Source organism: Schistocerca piceifrons, chromosome 5, assembly GCF_021461385.2.
Source record: "Schistocerca piceifrons isolate TAMUIC-IGC-003096 chromosome 5, iqSchPice1.1, whole genome shotgun sequence".
Lineage (NCBI taxonomy): Eukaryota > Metazoa > Arthropoda > Insecta > Orthoptera > Acrididae > Schistocerca > Schistocerca piceifrons.
Window position 1 is genome coordinate 261313697 of NC_060142.1, and position 21727 is coordinate 261335423.

General features: G+C 38.9%; 1 protein-coding gene across 1 annotated transcript in view; it reads right to left on the reverse strand.

The window, feature by feature from the left end:
* LOC124798932 (myosin-VIIa-like) overlaps positions 1-21727 on the reverse strand; it is a 393313-nt gene that overhangs the window by 258751 nt on the left and 112835 nt on the right. The window contains exons 13-15 of the mRNA XM_047262466.1: positions 20834-21078; positions 18413-18568; positions 9815-10005 (exon numbers count right to left, since the gene is read on the reverse strand). Coding sequence (XP_047118422.1) covers positions 9815-10005; positions 18413-18568; positions 20834-21078 — 592 coding nt within the window. The remainder of the gene's footprint in view (positions 1-9814; positions 10006-18412; positions 18569-20833; positions 21079-21727) is intronic.

Here is a 21727-nt window from a genome sequence, read left to right on the forward strand (position 1 = left end):
CATCCGCAATCGAATGGGGAGGTCGAGCGCCTTGTACACAATTTCAAAAGCCAGATGAAAAAATTCCTTAGTGATTTTTCCACAGATGATGCTCTGCTGCAATTTCTGAGTTCTTATCGATTCATGCCTCTGGGTGATCCCAGCCCTGCTGAACTCTTGCATGGCCGCCAACCGCACACTCTACTGCACCTGCTTCACCCTGTCAGGCCTGGTGCTGTCCCCCCTAGTGCGGGAAAATACTCGGTGGGCGCCAACGTGTGGGCACGAGGGTATGGATCTCGCCCTAAATGGATTCCACGGGTGGTCAAGGCTATTTGCGGCCGCCGGCTTTGTGAAATACGTACGGACGACGGCATGGTTGTTCACCATTACGACCAGATGCGCCCACGAGTGGTGGCCACACCGGTGCCACTGCCCCTTCCTTCGCCTCCACCAGCCCGAGAAGCGAGTCCTGTCACTGCTGCCGATCTACTGTACGTGTTGATGCAGCCAACGTCGCTACTGCTTCCGGGTACGCCGGAACCAGCCCCAGTCGCAACACCGCCTTCTCCGGGACCCATCTCGCTGGAGCACACCCCCAGGTCCACGACACCTATGGATGCTGCTCCGGAGTTTTCACCCATCATCTCGTCCAGGAGGCACATTCCATTCACGAGCTTCCGTCCTGGACATTTTCGACCATACTCTCATGTCTCTCTGCGGGATCTTCTCGGGGCCTCACACGAGGCCATGGATGTTTCCGCACTGTCCATGTCTCCAAGGAAGTGAGTATTTTTTTTTTCAAGGGGGGAAAAGTGTTGTGAAGTGCCACGACACTTAACAGTGCTGCCACGACAGTATGCGCAAACGGCGATAGAGGCGCTCCGCAACTCGTCTGAGCGCGGGAACGCCACCTAGCTACGAACGGCGCCGGCTGCATGTCACGGCATGGCAGTCGAATAAGAGATACTGAGTTGTTATTATGTAACGAGCTATTGTTCCTAAGTGAGTGTGTTTGAATATCCACGCAATTATTGGTGATTAAAGGTTATAACATCTATATCCTCAACAAGCCCGTAAGGTACAAGAGCTGCTACGGCATCATTCTATGCACCCACTGCTTGCCACCAACCACGGCTTTACTGGACGCTGCCTGCTGCATGTTCCTCAAGCTGCTCAGCCATCAGCATGTGCAGACACTGCTCATTGCTGACCGCTGCCTCGTTGGAATTTGGCATTTATTGACACTGTGAGAAACTGCCTGTTCCAGTGACTGTACTAAGGCTCTGTGAGAATTTCCTATTGGTGAGATGAAGTGTTAACTTTGAAGTTGCAATTGTCAAGCAGCGATCCATTTTCTTGTTATAAAGCAGTGACTCATATTTTCTTGTGTAGACAGGTTTCCATTTACCTGTTGTTGATGTTCAGTGTTCAATGACATAATAAAAGCATTGTTCATCACTACTAATAGAAAGTCAATCAAAGTGAATTGATCCCTTGCTGTCAAGGGCATGAAAATAGGATTTGTGTATTTAGACTTGTATTTGGACTACAGTCTTTGGAATTTTGAAGGTAGCACAAATAAAACACAGGAAGCAAAAGATTATTTACCACTTGTACAGAAACTAGAGTTCAGTTACAAAGAGTCAAAGGATATGAAAGGGAAGTCATAGTTGAGAATGGGGTGAGGCAGGGTTGTAATCTGTGACTGGGCAAGCAGTAAAGAAAAACCAAGTATAAATCTGGAAAGGGAATTAAAGTTCAGAGAGAAGAAATACAAAGTTTCATATTTGCTTATGACACTGTAATTCTGTGAGAGACAGCAAATTTAAATGAAATGGATATTGCCTTAAAAAGAGGTTATAAATCACATACCAAGAAAAGAAAAAGGTGTAATGGAATATGCTCAAATTAAAACATGCAATGCTGAGGGAATTAGATTAAGAAATGAGACACTGTAAGTGGCACATGAGTTTTGCTATCTCAGCAGAAATATAATTAATGATGTCAGAAGTAGAGAGGACATAAAATGCAGCTGTCAGTAGCAAGAAAAGTATTTCTGAAAAATGGGAATTTGTGGACATCTATATTTATTATAAATTAAAGTACTTCTACATATTTTCTGTCTCTATCTGAAGGCAAATCTCAGGAAATATTGTAGGGATATTGATACAGGTTTCTCTAATAGACAGACTGGTTCATGAGCAATGTTTGTGTATAGAACATGCCAAACAAGTTATCTGGCTGTAGCACTTAGTGCTACCCATCCAGTGCCTCACCAGCTGACTAGCCTAATAAAAATTTAAGTGTAAAAGTCTTTTCTGAAGACATTTGTGTGGAACATACCTTTCTACATACATTAAATATGTATTCTAAGCTGTTCAGAGAGAAACACAATAGAAGCTTCTGAAATACAGTGCTGTAAAAGACTGCTGATGATTAAATGGATAGGTCAGTAACTAATATGGAGGAGCTGAATCAAACTGGAGAGAAAAGAAATTTATGACACAACTTGAATAAATGATGTGACCTATTGATAGGACACATACTGGGGCATCAGTAAATAGTCAGTTTGGTAATGGAGGGAAGCGTGCAGGGGTGAGATAAAAACTGTAAGGGAGGATTGTGTGCAAATACAGTAAGCAAGTTCAAATGGATGTAGATCACAGCAGTTGTCCAGAGATGAAGAGGCTTGTACAGGATAGACTAGCATGCAGGCTGAATCCAACTCGTATTTGCACTGAAGACAATGGAAACAAAAGCAACAACAATCATCTCCCAAGAACTCTGGTAATTTGCTCTCTAAGAAGCTAAAGAGGAAAGGAACAGAGCTGTCTTATTTTACTTACTTTCATTCCACTTAGCAGCCAACTCCAGTCACTACATCTTAACATGAATTTGTAGGTATTAGTCAATCTTATCAATTTTTAGTGTCTATTTTATATTGTACAACGTTTATAACTACTACTTTTGTCCAAGCACACTCAAGCAAGCTCCAAAGCCTTACCTTGCAAATTTCCTCTGGATATATGGGTTCAAAGGGGCATATCATCACCAAAAAGTGGAATAACTACTAAGAACTTTCAAAGCCATGTGAATGTGTTTTATTGATCCCAGTTATGTATAGTTATCAGATTTATGTCCACACAACTAAGGGTATTCTGTGTAACTATGCTCAAGTAAAAGACCTATATCTGTTTACAGTGAGGTGAAAAAAGTTATGGGATACCTCCTAATACATGTCGGACCTCCTTTTACCCAGCATAGTGAGCAACTTCAGGTGGTATTGTCTCAACAAATTGTTGGAGTCCCCCTGCAGAAATATTGAGCCATTCTGTCTCTATAGCTATCTGTAATCACAAAAGTGTTGCCGGAGCAGCATTTTGTGCATGAACTACCTCTTGATTATGTCCCATAAATATTCGATGGGATTCATGTCATGCAATCTGGATGGGCACTCATTTGCTGGAATTGTCCAGAATATCGTTCAAGCCAATGGCGAACAACTGTAGCCCAGTGAAATGGCGCATTGTCATCCATAAGAATCCCATCATTGTTTCTGAACATGAAGTCCATGAATGGTTGCAAATGGTGGCCAAACAAAGCCATTTCCAGTCAATGATTTGTCCAGTTGGATCAGAGGACCCAGTCCATTCCATATAAACAGCCCATACTATTATGGAGCCACCATCAGCTTGCACAGCATCTTGTTAACAATTTTGGTCCATGGCTTCATAATGTCTGTGTCACACTCAAACCATACCATCAGTTCTTACAAACTGAAACTGGGACTCACCTGAGCAGGCCACAGTTTTCCAGTCACGTAGGGTCAGCTATGAGTCCAGGAGAGGCACTACCGGTGGTTATGTGCTGTTAGCTAAGGCACTAACATTGGCTGTCTGTCACCAGAGCCCATTAATTCCACCTTTCACCACACTGTCCTAATGGATAAATTCGTCATATGTCCCACAATGATTTCTGTAGTTATTTCATGCAGAGTTGCTTGTCTGTTAGCACTGTCAACTCTACAGAAATGCCGCTGATCTCCGTTGTTAATACAAGACCCTCGGCAATAGTGTTGTCCGTGTTCAGAGATAATGCCTGACATTTGGTGTTCTTGGCACACTCTTGACACTGTGTATCTTGGAATACCGAATTCCCTAACAGTTCCCAAAATGGAATGTCACATGTGTCTTGCTCCGACCCATTTTGTGTTGAAAGTCTGTTAATTCCCAAAGTGCAATCATAACCATGTCAGACACCTTTCGCATGAATCACCTGAGTACAATTGACAGCACTGCCAATGCACTGTCCTTTTATATCTCGTGTACACCATACTACCACCATCTGTATATGTGAATATCACTATCCCATGACTTTTGTCACCTCAATGTATTTACTAGGTGAGTGTCACATGCAGATTTGTATTCATAATAGTTTTTCCATTCTTTCTCCAAGGCAGAACTATTATTCTTTCTTTCTTTTGTGCAATATGACAACGTTACATATGGTCACTGCTGTCTGTAGCTCCTGATGTATCATAAAAATTTTAAGCTATTTTCATTGTCAAATGAATGATGACAAATCAGTCAAGTTCTGTATCTGGCTATCAAGTATTTTGCTATGGAATCCTATCATAAAAAGTTCTTGGTTTATTCAGATAAAATCCCAGTCTTTTGACGGTTGCTTCCATCACTGTCATTGGACACTAGTGCTGACAATGACAAAACTGCTGAGGCTCCTACTTTTACAGGAGAGGTTATTGCTATATCAGAAATCCATGAAAAAGAGAGCAGCAAACCCCCAGGCACCTCGGGCATACATGCAGTCTACATGGCTGCTGCACACCTTGGCATCACAAGCTCTCCATGTCATACTCTCAACTGGACACCACGCAGCAGTACCAGCACTGCCAGGGGTTGTCACTTCCGAGGAACCTATTCATGTCTGCACAACATGTGACAAGAAAACAGTACCATAACTATACTCCTGAGATAAACTATAAAGGCTGGTGTATGCACTACACGAGCCAGCTCTTCCAGTTTCAAGAGTCTCTCCTGACCTCCGGGTGAGTGCTATCCATCGCATCATCTCAGGACATTCCTCAAGCCCATTGTACGGATTAATGCTGCTGTTCTCAGCTTTTATCATTGTTTCCTCTGTGGATTTATAATGCATTAAAGATAGACTTTTCTGTGCCTGAGTTGGACCTAACCAGGCCGACATTCTCAGAAATCAGATTATTTCTCTGCAAGTGTATTTCCCTATGAAGCTCCTAATGGTATTAGTACAAAGTAGAAACAGTTAGATGATTTTTAAATACCAGCTCTGTTATGCCTCTGTACCTGTACCAAGTGAGGTGCTGTATTTTGTGCCTTTGTTCTTACCGTCGACACAGACATAGTTTTGTTTGTCAATAAACTTGTTGAAACCTTATCACTTTTTTCCCTGTGTCCCTGTGAGGGCAACATCAACTGTAAAAGTGGGTGCATCACCAGTTTCAGGGTTACTGTCAGTCTGACTGTCATGAAACTAATGAGGCTCCCATTTTTATAGCCACTTTTTATAAAAGTAGGAATCTCGTCTGTTTTACAACAGTCATACTTGGCCCCCAATGATGATGATGGAGGCATTCATCAAAAGTTTGGGATTTTATGCACATTTGATGAGGCAAGTAAATGAGTACGTTTTAAGCAAGTTCTGTATCTTCTTTCCTTGGCGGGTATTTTAATATATGAGGGACTGTCATAAAGTTTTAATTAAGGCTGTGAAAAAATAAAGTTAAATAACTAATTTTTAACTACATATTTAATTTTTAGTTTGTTTGTAGTTTGGTAGACTGAAAGCCCCACACAACACTACTGTAGCATTATGCTAGATGTGGTGAAACAAAATGCTCAGCTCATGAATAAAAGAGAATATCTAACAGTAATCTGTTTTCAGCAGCAGTGAAAACATTGCTGCTGCACAAACCAATTCTGATGACTTTTTTCACCATCTACAGTGAACAGACACTCCTACAACATTTCTGCTGCTACTAAAAATGAAATTCTTAATCCCCCCCCCCCAATGAAGGGAGTAGAGGATGTTTGACATGAATTATCAAAGTGTATGGCAGACTCTCTTAATGGAATGACTGTTACAGTATCTACAGCATTCAGTTCAAGAAGCTAGCCTAACAGGTATCTGAAGATGAGACAGCATTATCCTGAAATCAATTGCATGTACACAAGATAAAATTCAAAATAAAATATAGTTGTACGGAAACTGACTCTCACTGGAATAAATAAATAACTGTTGAAAATCCAATGGACATTCCGTAATTAGCCATAAAAAGTACCACTCAATACTCCACTGTATCAATGGGCTGCAATATTTTGTTTTGATTCACTAGCGGTGTGCTATGGTACTGTGGAGCAAGTTTATTGATAGAATGCTGGGAAGCGAAATCAGTCTACAAAGAAGATTGCTTAGAAATCATGCATGTGACCATTCTAGAATATTCCTCAAGTATATGGGACCCATACTAAATAGGACAAACAGGGGATACTGAAAGTATACAGAGAAGGGCAGCACAAATTGTCATAGGTTGTTTGATCTGTGGGAGAGTGTCAAAGAGATACTGAAGGAACTGAACTGGAGCCCTTGAAGATAGACGTAAGCTATCCCAAGAAAGTATATTAACAAAGTTTCAAGAACTGGTTTTAAATGATGACTAGGAATGTACCACAAGCCCCTATGTGCCGCTCACATAGGGATTGTAGGATAAGATTAGAATAATGACTGCAATCACAGAGGCAATCCAACAATCATTCTGCCCATGTTCCATAAGTGAATGAAATAGGAAGAATCTCTAAAAACTGCTACACTGAGACATACCATCTGCCATGCATTTTATGGTGGTTTGCAGAGAATAAATATAAATGTAAAAAAAAATGTACTTCAGTGTGTACTGCCTGCAGACAACAAAAAATTAATTACATACCTTTATTTTTTGAGGCAATAAATAAAACTTACAGATTAGCCCTCATACACTTTTGGTGAGAAGTACTACTAAAATCTGCACTGAGAATATACTAAAACATGATGTCTGATTAGAGTCTTGCTTTAATAATGTTTCCTGACATAGTCACGTTTTTCAAATACATATGTTAAAGATCTGTGTCACAAACACATAAATGGAATATAAATGCAAAATATGTAAATTCACTCAAGAAATTATGGAAAAGGGAAAATATGATATGTAAGGGGGGAAAAATCATGTAGAATCATTTTCAGTAAATACCTCACATTTAAATGTGGGGTAATGTCAAATGTGATGTATCATGAGATTAATGTTCCCACCTGTCTAGAATACTTATATTCCACCATGTGTTCAATGTCACTTTTGTGTTTCTCTACCCTTCACTTCTTTTCTTTCTGATTTTTCTATTCCTTTAGCTGCTGTTTGAAATTAATATGGTACCTCAACATACCAAGCTTTTAAATATCTGTTTGTTCACCTCCATATTTCCTCCAGTAAGCACAATTTTTACTTCCTTTTTCGAAATTTGCAATCACCTCATTTTGTAAAACCTTTCCCCCTGAAGATGGATTTTTAGTCCTCAAGGCTAACAAAAGAACGAGAGGGTTTCCTACAGTCGATAGTGATAGTGTGATTTACGTTTCTGTATAAATGAAGTAGGTCCCTCCCCCCTCCTCCTCCCCCCCCCCCCTCCTTCCACCCCACCCAAAGCAAGATTTTTTCAATGTAGCAGCCCTGAGTATTTTTCAGTTTTTAATTGTGCTTCTCTGTTTCATATCCATCATTAAAGGAAAAATCATCTCTAAAGATTTCTGAAGCTAATGATCAAATGGAACAGACAGTATCTTTCAGTGTATGAACCTGTATTCCCATGAGTATGAGTCCACCAATGCAAGCAGCAGAGCTTCTGAGGACTTCGTAAGGTGCAAAAGAAGTACTGGCAGATGGATGCTGTGAGGTGGCCCATGATTTATGAAAGGTTAACCCTGTCAGCAACAGTATTGCCCATGAAAGGCAAGGGCCCAGGTTTGAGTCCTCATCCAACAATTAAGAAGTTACATCCCAGGCAATTCCAGTCAACTAAGTTTAGTATCTGAGGGTGGTTCATGTCCCCCACCTAGCCAGAATACTGATAGAGAGAACATGTCTGAGATACTCGGATCCCACAAGACAGCCCCACAGCTTGAGGCTACATGGGGTGCGGCTGCTGTGGTAAGCACGCGACGTGGTGCCACCATCTAATAACTCTTTACCAACATACCACCATGTGTTCAATGTCACTTTTGTGTTTCTCTACCCTTCACTTCTTTTCTTTCTGATTTTTCTATTCCTTTAGCTGCTGTTTGAAATTAATATGGTACCTCAACATACCAAGCTTTTAAATATCTGTTTGTTCACCTCCATATTTCCTCCAGTAAGCACAATTTTTACTTCCTTTTTCGAAATTTGCAATCACCTCATTTTGTAAAACCTTTCCCCCTGAAGATGGATTTTTAGTCCTCAAGGCTAACAAAAGAACGAGAGGGTTTCCTACAGTCGATAGTGATAGTGTGATTTACGTTTCTGTATAAATGAAGTAGGTCCCTCCCCCCTCCTCCTCCCCCCCCCCTCCTTCCACCCCACCCAAAGCAAGATTTTTTCAATGTAGCAGCCCTGAGTATTTTTCAGTTTTTAATTGTGCTTCTCTGTTTCATATCCATCATTAAAGGAAAAATCATCTCTAAAGATTTCTGAAGCTAATGATCAAATGGAACAGACAGTATCTTTCAGTGTATGAACCTGTATTCCCATGAGTATGAGTCCACCAATGCAAGCAGCAGAGCTTCTGAGGACTTCGTAAGGTGCAAAAGAAGTACTGGCAGATGGATGCTGTGAGGTGGCCCATGATTTATGAAAGATTAACCCTGTCAGCAACAGTATTGCCCATGAAAGGCAAGGGCCCAGGTTTGAGTCCTCATCCAACAATTAAGAAGTTACATCCCAGGCAATTCCAGTCAACTAAGTTTAGTATCTGAGGGTGGTTCATGTCCCCCACCTAGCCAGAATACTGATAGAGAGAACATGTCTGAGATACTCGGATCCCACAAGACAGCCCCACAGCTTGAGGCTACATGGGGTGCGGCTGCTGTGGTAAGCACGCGACGTGGTGCCACCATCTAATAACTCTTTACCAACATACCACAGTCCAGCAGCCAGCCAGATTCTTGCTAGTCTCTGAAGCCTGAGTATTGCACCATTAAATAGCACAGCATTTTGAGCTTGCCTGGTTACATTTTGAGATTTTGGTTTTCCCTTGAATTATAGTATATGTTTAGACAACTTGGTAACACCTTGGACTTGTGCCAGTTGCTTGTTCACCTTGTGATCACCATTGTCATTCACCTGCAGACCTGACTTTTCATTCCACTGGTCGCCACATTGTCACCAGCAGGAGTTGTTATAAACCATTTTTCTACCTAAGCAGAGTAGGATAGGAAACTAAGAGTAACATGTATGTCCCAGTATCTGCATCTCGAGGATAACAACAAAACGCCATGTATAGCTCATCAACAAATTAAAGGCAATCAAGACACCAAAAACTGCTTCAAGAAAACAGCTCATTGAAACTTATGATGAGAAATGATTACATTTATTTACAAATACTGTGTGCATTTCCCCTTCCATTTTCCATCTAACTCGAACACAAAAAGGGGAACCAGGAACTGATAAGTGCACTGTATACTCAGTCAGTTATAAGAATATATAAGACAAAAACAAATTGTAAAGGAATGGAAAATATACTGTATGGTAGTATTATGTAAGAGTGAATACCTTCTTCTCTGTACCCAGCCACGAACATTTCGTTGCAAGACCAGGATGCTATTTGCCAAAGCTTTCTCTCGTGCTTCTTCAAGAATACTATCATGAGCATCCTTAAGAAAAACTTTAGTGTGGCCAAGCTGATAATCTTCTTTTGTAAGAACAGCAGCACATATCTTTCCTGAAGCTGCCTTGCAGTCAGTCTACAGGACAAAAATAGCCTTGTGACTAGTAAAAAGAAAACTTAAGAAATCTTTTGTGTGTGTGTGTGTGTGTGTGTGTGTGTGTGTGTGTGTGTGTGTGTCAATTTGCATAAATAAATGTAAAATTTTATTATTATATCAGATTTTCAATTAAGATGTAAACAAAATCTAATCTGACAATATTATGAAAAGGATAGATTGCTACTCTCCCTACAGAGGACATGTGTTGAGTCATAGATAGTCACAAACAAACATACAAGCTTTCAGCCAAAAGGCCTTCTTCTAAAGTAGACAACACAGACACATTCACACAAGCACAACTCAGCATAATCACTGAGCAAAACTCAGCTCATATGTTTAGCAGTCTTTTTAGTTGTGCCTGTATGTGACTCAGTATCTCCTCTATATGCACAGTAGTAATCTATCCTTTTCATAATATTGTCATTATTCCATCCTGGATTTTCATTGCTCAAACATCTAATTTGAATTTATGGTAGAGATGCAGAATGACTTCTAATCTTTCATGCACGTAATTCATCAAATATAGACTTCTCTGTAAGACTTGTAATATTTTTAATTAGTTACGTTGTCATAAGTTCTGTCATACATTATCCTTTCAGTGACTTTTGCCAAACCTGTCAGGACTGACATAAGTCATTAACTTTATTATGTTAGGTTCCTAACAATTTCTATAATTCATTTAGCTTATGTAGTTAAAAACAGTCTTCCATGGTATAGCTTCTGGTTTTAAGAGCCACGGTTCCTTTCATATAGAGCTCTAACAATTACTAAGCTAATTATTATTATTGTTATTATTATTATTATTTCAAAACAAGCTTAAACAACTAATAACAATATTCCACTATCAGAATTGTGATATCAATATTATCACACTTGTATGAGCTTTCATTGATAATTTTACACAGCTGAATTTGTCTTAGGTTTTCAGTCCCATCAATTTTTTGAACAAAAACATTTACACCATGAATTGAATGATTTATCATAATTTTCACAATTGCAATTTTTACTTTTGAGTCATTTTCAAGTGGTTAAGGTGTCGAAAACACAACAGTTTATTAATGTTGACAACTGTTGTGTTTTCAGCATCTTAACCACATAAAAATGACTTGAAAGTAAAAATATGTAATTTTGTTTCTAGGTATTATTTCCTCAATTGACTGCTTTGCTATTTCTTGAACAACTGAATTTTCCCTCTATAATTTTCACTACCTATTACCACTTCTCTCTGGCTGCCTATCCTTTTATCTTGATATTGTTAATGTTTTGTGCTAATAAATCTGGCATGCTCCAGTCCACTAACTGAAAGTGTTCCTTATACAATGTTTAATTATGTCTTGGCCTAATTTCTTGACAATTTTACCAACTTTTGGTATACTCTCTATCCATCTGCCCCTATAGATGAATATGCTGAAGCAAGTTGTGCTCTTTTTGGAGGTTTTGTTATGAGGTGCAGTTCAAATGGTTCAAATGGCTCTGAGCACTATGGGACTTAACATCTGAGGTCATCAGTCCCCTAGACTTAGGACTACTTAAACCTAACTAACCTAAGGACATCACACACATCCACGCCCGAGGCAGGATTTGAACATGCGACCGTAGCGGTCGTGCGGTTCCAGACTGAAGCGCCTGGAACCGCTCGGCCACTCTGGTCGGCTGAGGTACAGTGCTCAAAGAAATTTTCATCACCTAGGCTGGTTATGTTAGAAGGGGAGATGGTGGCAAACATTTCCTAATCACCTGACTGTATTCTAATATCTTGCATTCAGTTCCTAATTTCTCTGTGTATCTGGAGGAAGTGACTGAATTTGACAGTATTTCTAGTGATTGAGCTATATTTCAGCACTGTATGTTACTTTTTCCCTGTCTGATACACAGGTCTGTACTCAACACAACACATTACATTTATACACATAAAACTGATTTATTTAAGAAACATAATGAAGGAAAAAGTCTGTGTGTACAACAAAAGAAAAATCTTTTCGAATTAGAGAACTGAATAACCTCTCATTCCTTCTCAGCCAACAATGACAAGTGATCCCTTATTTCTATAATATAATATGACATCAAATTTTTCACTTGAAACTGGAACAAATGCCAAACATAACAATAGCAAAATAAAAAGACACTGTCCACCAAAAAAAGTGAAGCACCCAGAACAGGAAGAGGAACTGAAATGAAGCTTACCAGGTTGAGAGAGTATCTGATATTATTTCAGTGATTGCAATATCAAGTCAAATTTACATAGAACTTCAAGTATGACCTAATTTATCAGTATGACCTTGTGCCCCCTCTGGTCCAGATATGTGGATTGTTTTGGTTGGGAAGGATGTCATAAAGCTGTTGTATCTTTCCTGGGCCATGGTGATCCACAACTGTTGTAACTGGTCCTTGATATCCTGGATTCTGTCACTGGGATAGAGTTGATATCTGCACTGGTCACACACATGTTCAGTCTGAGACAGATTTGGAGATCTTGGTGGCTACAGGAATACCTCAACATCATGCAGGTAGTGAATAGAGACACGTAGTATGTGTGGTTGAGCCCTGTCCTGTCGACAACTGGCTCCATGGCACTGTCACATGAGAGGTGAGATTTGAGGATGGAGGATGTTTGTGACACACTGTTGTGCCATCAATCACTACCAGCCACGACCTGAAGTCATACCCGATGACTCTCCACATCATGACACCAGGAGGAACAACACTATAGCGAGCTGGAGTGGCCGAGCGGTTCTAGGTGCTACAGTCTTTAACCACACGACCTCTACAGTCACAGGTTCGAATCCTGCCTCGGGTAGGGATGTGTGTGATGTCCTTAGGTTAGTTAGGTTTAAGTAGTTCTAAGTTCTAGGGCACTGATGACCACAGCAGTTAAGTCCCATAGTGCTCAGAGCCATTTGAACCATTTGCACAACACTGTACACCTCCAAAACACTGAAAGAATGGGACCTCTCCACAAGTCACTGCCACACTCACCGAATGTGACCAACCTGAGTGACACAGACTGAAATTCATTACTGAACAAAAAGCAACACCATTTACCAGAATCCATGCTTCCAGTCATGGTATCAGTCCAAAACCAGCCATTTGCATTGTGGTGTTAATGGCAGCCTATGCATGGGATGTTAATTCCCTAGTCTGGGTGCTGCTAGTCTTTGACCAATGGTGCAGGATGACACAGGCTATAGCAGGGAGTTCTTTACTTGGTCTCAAAATGCAGGCACAGATGTGAATGGGTCACAATGCACTTGGTGAATAATACAGCAATTCCCCCTTGTGGTGATCAGATGTTGTCAACTGGAACCTTGGCGACAAATTTGCCTGCTCTCATATACTCACACTATCAAACATCTAGCCTCTGTCTCATCCAAATGCCCCACAAACATTGATACTGTACAATTTGATCAGCCAGCCAAACTGATACCCACAACAAGGCCATTCCAAACTCTGCCAGGTGATGATTAGTCCCTAACACACAAATATGGAGCATCTTCATGTCCAGTTCCACCAAAATGATTGTACCCCACAACCATGATGTAATCCATGACAGAAAGATGGGCAGCATCAGTCATAATATCATCTGTCTTTTTTATTGAAATGCAGACCTTTATAGGTCTTAAATGGCTACACAGGATAATTGAAATGGCCTGGGAGTCGGGACAGGTTCCATCAGACTGGACAAAAGCAGTAATCACACCAATCTTGAAACATGGAAACAGAAAAGATTGTAACAACTACAGAGGTGTCTCTTTAATCAGCGTTGTGGGTAAAATCTTCTCACGTATTGTTGAAAGGAAAGTGTGAGTATTAGTTGAGGACCAATTGGACGAAAATCAGTGTGGGTTTAGGCCTCTTAGAGGTTGTCAGGACCAGATCTTTAGCTTACGGCAAATAATGGAGAAGTGTTATGAGTGGAACAGGGAATTGTATCTATGCTTTATAGATCTAGAAAAGGCATATGACCAGGTTCCTAGGAGGAAGTTATTGTCTGTTCTATGAGATTATGGAATAGGAGGCAAACTTTTGCAAGCAATTAAAGGTCTTTACATGGATAGTCAGGCAGCAGTTAGAGTTGACGGTAAATTGAGTTCATGGTTCAGAGTAGTTTCAAGGGTAAGACAAGGCTGCAACCTGTCTCCACTTTTGTTCATATTATTTATGGATCATATGCTGAAAACAATAGACTGGCTGTGTGAGATTAAGATTTGTGAACACAAAATAAGCAGTCTTGCATATGCTGATGACTTAGTTGTGATGGCAGATTCGATTGAAAGTTTTCAAAGTAATATTTCAGAGCTAGATCAGAAATGTAAGGACTATGGTATGAAGATTACCGTCTCCAAAACGAAAGTGATGTCAGTGGGAAAGAAATATAAACAGATTGAGTGCCAAATAGGAGGAACAAAGTTAGAACAGGTGGACGGTTTCAAGTACTTAGGATGCATATTCTCACAGGATGGCAACATAGTGAAAGAACTGGAAGCGAGGTGTAGCAAAGCTAATGCAGTGAGCATTCAGCTATGATCTACTCTCTTCTGCAAGAAGGAAGTCAGTACCAAGACTAAGTTATCTGTGCACCATTCAATCTTTCGACCAACTTTGTTGTATGGGAGCGAAAGCTGGGTGGATTCAGGTTACCTTATCAACAAGGTTGAGGTTACGGGTATGAAAGTAGCTAGGATGATTGCAGGTACTAGTAGATGGGAGCAATAGCAGGAGGGTGTCCACAATGAGGAAATCAAAGAAAAACTGGGAATGAACTCTATAGATGTAGCAGTCAGGGCGAACAGGCTTAGATGGTGGGGTAATGTTACACGCATGGGAGAAGCAAGGTTACCCAAGAGACTCATGGGTTCAGTGGTAGAGGGTAGGAGGAGTTGGGGCAGACCAAGGAGAAGGTACCTGGATTTGGTTAAGAATGATTTTGAAGTAATAGGTTTAAAATCAGAAGAGGCACCAATGTTAGCACTGAATAGAGGATCGTGGAGGAATTTTATAAGGGGGGCTATGCTCCAGACTGAACGCTGAAAGGCATAATCAGTCTTAAATGATGATGATGATGATGATGATGATGATGATGATGCAGACCTTTATTGAATGTGATGTGCTGGAAGGTTTCATGTCCTTCACAGTGATCACAAACGATCTGATACTGTTTGTACCTCTTATGCACCCCCCCCAGGCCTGGTAACAATGCAAAACATGAACAATACTAATGCACTCTTATGGCCATTCCACCTATCACAGAGAATTGCAGGTCTAATCATTTACATACCTGCCAATAGGGAGTATGAGTACAAAACTACATTGACACCCGATCATGTCTTCTACGTGCTTCATGTTTTTGGTAAGGCAGTGTAACTACAGCTAAAACAGAGCATGACATCATTACAAAAAATTGTAGAATTCTTCTTATGATTGCCCATTTCCTTATATAAAATCAAAGTTTCAATTTTTTCTATTACTCTTAAACACACACAGACTTCCAATGTTACTTTATAAGGTACTGCTATCCTTACAATGTAAATGACAAAAACATAATATTTTTTCCTAAATTTCGTTACCAAAGAAGATGAAGTAAATATTCCTGAGTTCATATCAAGAACACCTGACAATATGAGTAACTCAGAAATAGATATCCTCAGTGTAGTGAAGCAACTTAAATCATTTAATAAAGGCAAGATGTCCAGCCCATATTGTATACCAGTCTGGTTCCTTTTAGAGTATGTTGTTACTTGGCAATCATGTACAATTGGTCACTTGTTGAAAGATCTGTACCTAAGGACTGGGAAGCTGCACAAGTCATGCCAATAGCAAAGAAAGGAAATAGGAGTAATCCAGTAAATTACAGACCCATGTCACTAATATCGATTTGCAGTAGAATTTTTGAGCATATACTGTATTCAGATATTACGGGTTATCTTGAATAGAGTGATTTATTGACAAATAGCCAACACAGGTTCAGAAACTATTGACCTTGTGAAACTCAACTAGCTTTCTATTCTCATAAAGTAATGAATGCTATCAACAGGGCAAGTCAAATTGATTCCACATTTTTAGATTTCCAGAATGCTTTTGACACAGTTTGGGGCGTATTTTTCCTTCTTTCCTGCTGTTGTTTATTTTCTAAGGTTTGTGGTAGGTTCTATATCAGCACTAGCAGAAAGTTGCATCCCTGGCCAATATATCAGGGCAATATTTTCCAAACCCAATACAGTGCAAGATGAAAGTAGTATTACCTTTATCCTCTCTTCTCAGAGTGGTCCGGATCCTTCTGTGCCACTTCATGTTGATCCAACTGTGGTGAAGATCCCTGGAATGCTTCTGGAAGTTCTCTCTATTGTGCTACTAAATAAATAGCAACACTTCTCACAAACAGGGATATATTTTGTCCAACATTTTCATTATTACTTTTCGCAACACAACTAACAATTGCTATGGTAATACCACTCTCTTGCGTACATTCAAACGTCCATACAGGACCTGAGAGAAAAACCAGAAAAACAACTACCACTCTTCAATTGTTCATTATGTCCTTGTTGGTGTGTCATTAACTCCATGACCCTTGGCTTCAGGTGCTTGTTGCACCGTGGCACAAATGACTCTCGAATGACCAGTGGTTGTAATACTGTTTTTACTGGTCCCCTTCTTGCTGGCTCCACCACTGCTCCACATTCACTACATACAAGAAAGGAAAACACACAGTTTCCCTTTCCCAGTACATTTATCCTTCTTCAATTTACTCATGAGCATCTCTTGTCAACAGTTTTCCAATGGTGTGTTGGGATGTTTACAAATATCCTCACATGTGACTTCTAATAAAATTGTGTACCTACAGAGTATTGTCTTAGTTATGGAACTGGATTCATGATTTCCTGTCACAAAGGTCACAGTTCATAGTAATTGATGGAAAGTCATCCAGTAAAACATGAGTAATGTCTGGCATTCCCCAAGGAAGTGTTTTAGGTCCTCTGCTATTCCTGATTGACATAAACAATTTAGGGAACAATCTGAGCAGCCATCTTTGATTGTTTGCAGATGATATTGCGATCTTCCATCTAATAAAGTCAGCATATGAACAAAACAAATTGAAACTGATTTAGAAAAGATATATGTATGGTGCAAAAAGTGGCAGTTGACTAAATAATGAAAAGTGTGAAATCATCCACATGAGTTCTAAAAGGAATCCCTTAAATTTCGGTTGCAGGATAAAACACACAAATCTAAAGGCTTTAAATTCAACTAAATACTTTGGAATTACAATTATGAATAACTGAAACTGGAACAATCATGTAGATAATGTTGTGGTGAAAGCAAACAAAAGACAGCGATTTATTGGCAGCAGAATGCTTAGAAAATGTAGCAGATTTGTTAAAGAGACTGCTTACACTACACTTGTCTGCCCTTTTCTGGAGTATTTCTGTGAGGTGTGGCACCTGCATCAGTTAGTACTGATAGAGGACATCAAGAAAGTTCAAATACGGACAGCTCACTCTGTACCATCACAAAATGTAGGAGAGAGTACCACGGATTTGATACATGAACTGAGGTGGCAATCATTAAAGCAAAGGCAATTTTCATTGTGGCAGGATCTTCTCATGAAATTTCAATCACCAACTTTGCCTCAGAGTGAGAAAGTATTTTCTTGCCAACCACCTACGTAGGGAGGAATCATAATAAAATAGAAGTTAGAGCTTGCATGGAAAGATTTAAGTGTTTGTTTTTCCAACAATCTGTTTGCGAGTGGAACAGTAGAGAAATAGATTGAAGGTGGTTCAATGAACCTCCTGCCAGGCACTTAATTGTTAATTGCAGACTAATCATGTACTTGCAGATATAGATTCAGTTTTTATATATCCAGACAGCTGTCTTTTTTATATATAAAAGTTGTCACTTTTATCTCCACAAAATCTTTTCCACAACTGTTTATGAGCATAAAGCCCATTATATAATCATAGTGTATATACTGTTACATGAACTTGTAATAGAAATCACTACAGTTTACAGTAGTTAACATTATGCATTTATTTACAGCTCTAGAAGTACATTTAGCACTGTAAAAAAAAAAAAAAAAACCTAATACACTTGACAAATACCCTTTTCTTATTTGATTTTAATCAATTACAAAGAAAACTGCAGATTCTTTAGCAGTATCCAGTTAGCATACTTCTTACCAGCAATGGTAAAGCTGTATATGACAACTTCATTTTAACTAATTCTTTCCCTTCATGGATTATGAGAAATGCTCTCACAGGGAAGTGGAGCCACACTTGAAAGGAAGAAAATTAATCCTTACACTGATCCTGATAGAAAGCACAATAATTTCACATCATTCTAATTAGAAGTGAAGTAAGATAAAGTAATAAAATCAGAAATGGAATAATACCTTATTTGATGGTGGGATTCCTGGAGCAATAAATCTGTATCTCTCAACAAATTCTTTGAATGTATGTCTTATGGGATACCCTGCACGTCTTATTCTTGCTGTTTCCATCATACCAGAGTATCGTAGCTGACGGACAACCAGCGTTCTGTCAAATAACTGAAAGATAGGAAATAAAATAAGATGATGATCTCGAGAAGAATAATTTATGGAATTGTATTGGAATACAGATCAAATGTATCATTAGTACATAGCTCATGATAATTTTGTGTGTTACAGTCATCATAGAAAAATTGTATTTCAATTGAAAATGCTACTGCTATTAAGTGAAGTCAGTTTACTGAAACTGTAACTGCACAGTTTCACATGTTTCTGGACTGCCTAATATGCAATATATGAGACTCACACACTTAATGAAATATCATATTTGACAAATTTTAATCAAACAATTCTGTCTCTGCTATAATTCTCCAGATAAATCTAAAATTTAATTCCAATGAGTACCATAACTCAGCACCAAAGTTGATGCCCCAAACACGTAAGTGTGTAATTAAGACTGTGGGAAAGAATACAGCACATCAAAGAGCAATGACTTAGATCTTTAGGACCTGATTGAAAATCAGCAGACAGGATATAACAGGAAAAGATGGTGAGTACCACAGTAAAGGACAATTGACTGTTCATCAGTTAGATTTGGGGACATAACAAGAGCAGAATGTTATTCATTTAACGCGATAGACAAATTAATGTTGTTACAAGGGTTTTCTTTTAAAACTGGCCACCTAGATTGTTTTAATATGATGTTGCAGTACTATTTCTACGTCTCTTGTTATTGTTAAAATAGCGGCATCTCAGATATTGGCAGAACGGTTTTGGTTACAGTGAACAATAATGGAATGGTATTGTGAAAAAATGTAAATTTCATGTGAGGGTTTTTTTTAGATTATCTGTGATTTTTGTAAAGTTTTAAATCAACAACAATTCTATGAATCACTTTGTTCAACTTCTGCTAATCAAACACTTTCAGGAAAAAAAACTGTCTACAATTGCTTTGCAGACTTTCATCTGAGTTTTGATTAGTTTCATGGTAGTCAACTGAAATCAGTTACACCTTGGTCTACAGAGCATTAATACTGTGCACAACATGACTGAAGACAATTAACGTGTGACCTACTGTAAAAAAGATGAATACTCTAGACTGCAGTATATCCAATTTTATGAACAAATGTCTTACTGCACACCATTTTAAGCAAACTATAAGTGAAGACAAACTATAGTTTTTCACACATGACAGTGTTTATGACATCACATCTCCTAAACTGTGTGTCATACAATGACACAATTTTGCAGATGCATTCAGTGGTATAAGTGCATACTGCCTGCAAAAATTGTTGCAAACAGAGTCAGTAGTAAAGCAGTAATAAATTAAAATGCCATGCCTGATGTAGCAGTTCTATTGCATTATCAATGACAGTGTAGTAAGAGGAAAACTTTTTCCCTTTTGTAATTTTGTGGTGGGTGTTAGCAAGAAAAAGTTTCATAAATGTTTGCAATTATACATAAAGTTTATTGTAGCTCACTAAGTGTTCTCATTCTCAAATACTGGCTCAGTATAGTCTACATATTTGCACATTGTAAGTTCCGCTGCCTCAAGTTCCTAACTAATTCCACTTACAGTGTTAAACCTTTAACATATGATTATACCTCTTAATGAGTAGATTATGACACCACTTTCAGTTTTTAAACTGGATCAATAATTATACGAAATGCTGAAAATCAAATTTTGAAGCTGTTACATAGGCAGCCTGCCCTGCAACTCAGACAGTGCACAATGAGTGACGAACCACATACCATTTAGTAATATAGATACTTTTCTGCATAGTACACATTTCCATTGAAACAGTTTCTTCCAGAACAAGACATAAGTTGTTTATATCAAAGGGCTGTGACTAATACAATGTGAATTTGTGTGAATGAAATAGCTTGCTAGAAAATGACCTTATAATAAGAAAAATTTGTGTTTAATGTCCTGTCAACATTGAGGTCATTAGAGACAGAACACAAGCTTGGATTAAGGAAGGATGGGGAAGGAAATTGGCCATGCCCTTTCAGTGGAACTATTCATCTTAAATTATCTAGGCAAATCACAGAAAACCTGAGTCAGGATGGCCACATGGGGATTTGATCCGACTTCCTCCTGATCTCAGTCCACTATGCTAACCACCATGCTACCTCACTCAGTAATGATCTTATTAGCTATCTGATCTGAAGGAATGCCAGTGATATATAAAGATAGCTTGAAATTGTCATGATTATTTTGCTGCAGTCTACCAGTCATCTACAACAACACTTCTATTCCAGAAGCTTATTCAGAGTTACAAGTTAAACATTAAGAACAATGACTATCACATTACATCCAAATACCTTTGGCTTCTTGAATTCATTTGGTTTCATGCAGCGGACAAACCATGGATGACAACAACTCAAAGTATGCATTAAAGCTTCCAGTGATTTTCTGAACTGCACTGATAATGTAAGATTCCTTTTCCTAGTGTCATCTGTAAGGTTGAAGTCTTCAGCAAACAATGTTTTCAGGAATTTGTTACTAGAAATATACACAACTTGCTTAAGATCAGCACTGAATGTATCACGATTCTTCTCAAGAAAACCTAAAAAAAATAAAAGCCATATCACTATAAGAACTGTGTAAGCTACATGCTGTGAACAGAATTTTTTTCTTTTCTTTTTTTAACATATTAACCACTATTTACAATTTAAGTATACACAGTTCAAACAAAATATAGGCTTTCAATAAGAAAAGATCAAATGCTTACTTATTATAATATTAAATATAAGTTCAAACATACACAGAAGAGCCAAAGAAACTGGTATAGGCACGTGTATTCAAATTCAGAAATATGTAAACAGGTAGAATACAGTGCTGTGGTTGGCAATGCCTATATAAGACAACAAGTGTCTAGCACAGTTGTTAGATCAGTTATGCTGCTACAATGGCAGGTTATCAAAATTTAACTGAGTCTGAATGTGTATTATTAGTTGGCCCACAAGTGATGTGACACAGCATCTCCGAGGTAGCGATGAAGTGGGGATTTTCCCAAATGACCATTTCACGAGTATACAGTGACTATCAGGAATCTGGTAAAACATCAAATCTCTGACATAACTGCAAGAATGGGAGAAAAGACAACTGAAGAGAATCATTCAACATGACAAAAGTGGAACCATTCTGGATATTGCTGCAGATTTAAATGCTAAGCCATCAACAAGTGTCAGCATGCCAACCATTTGATGAAACAT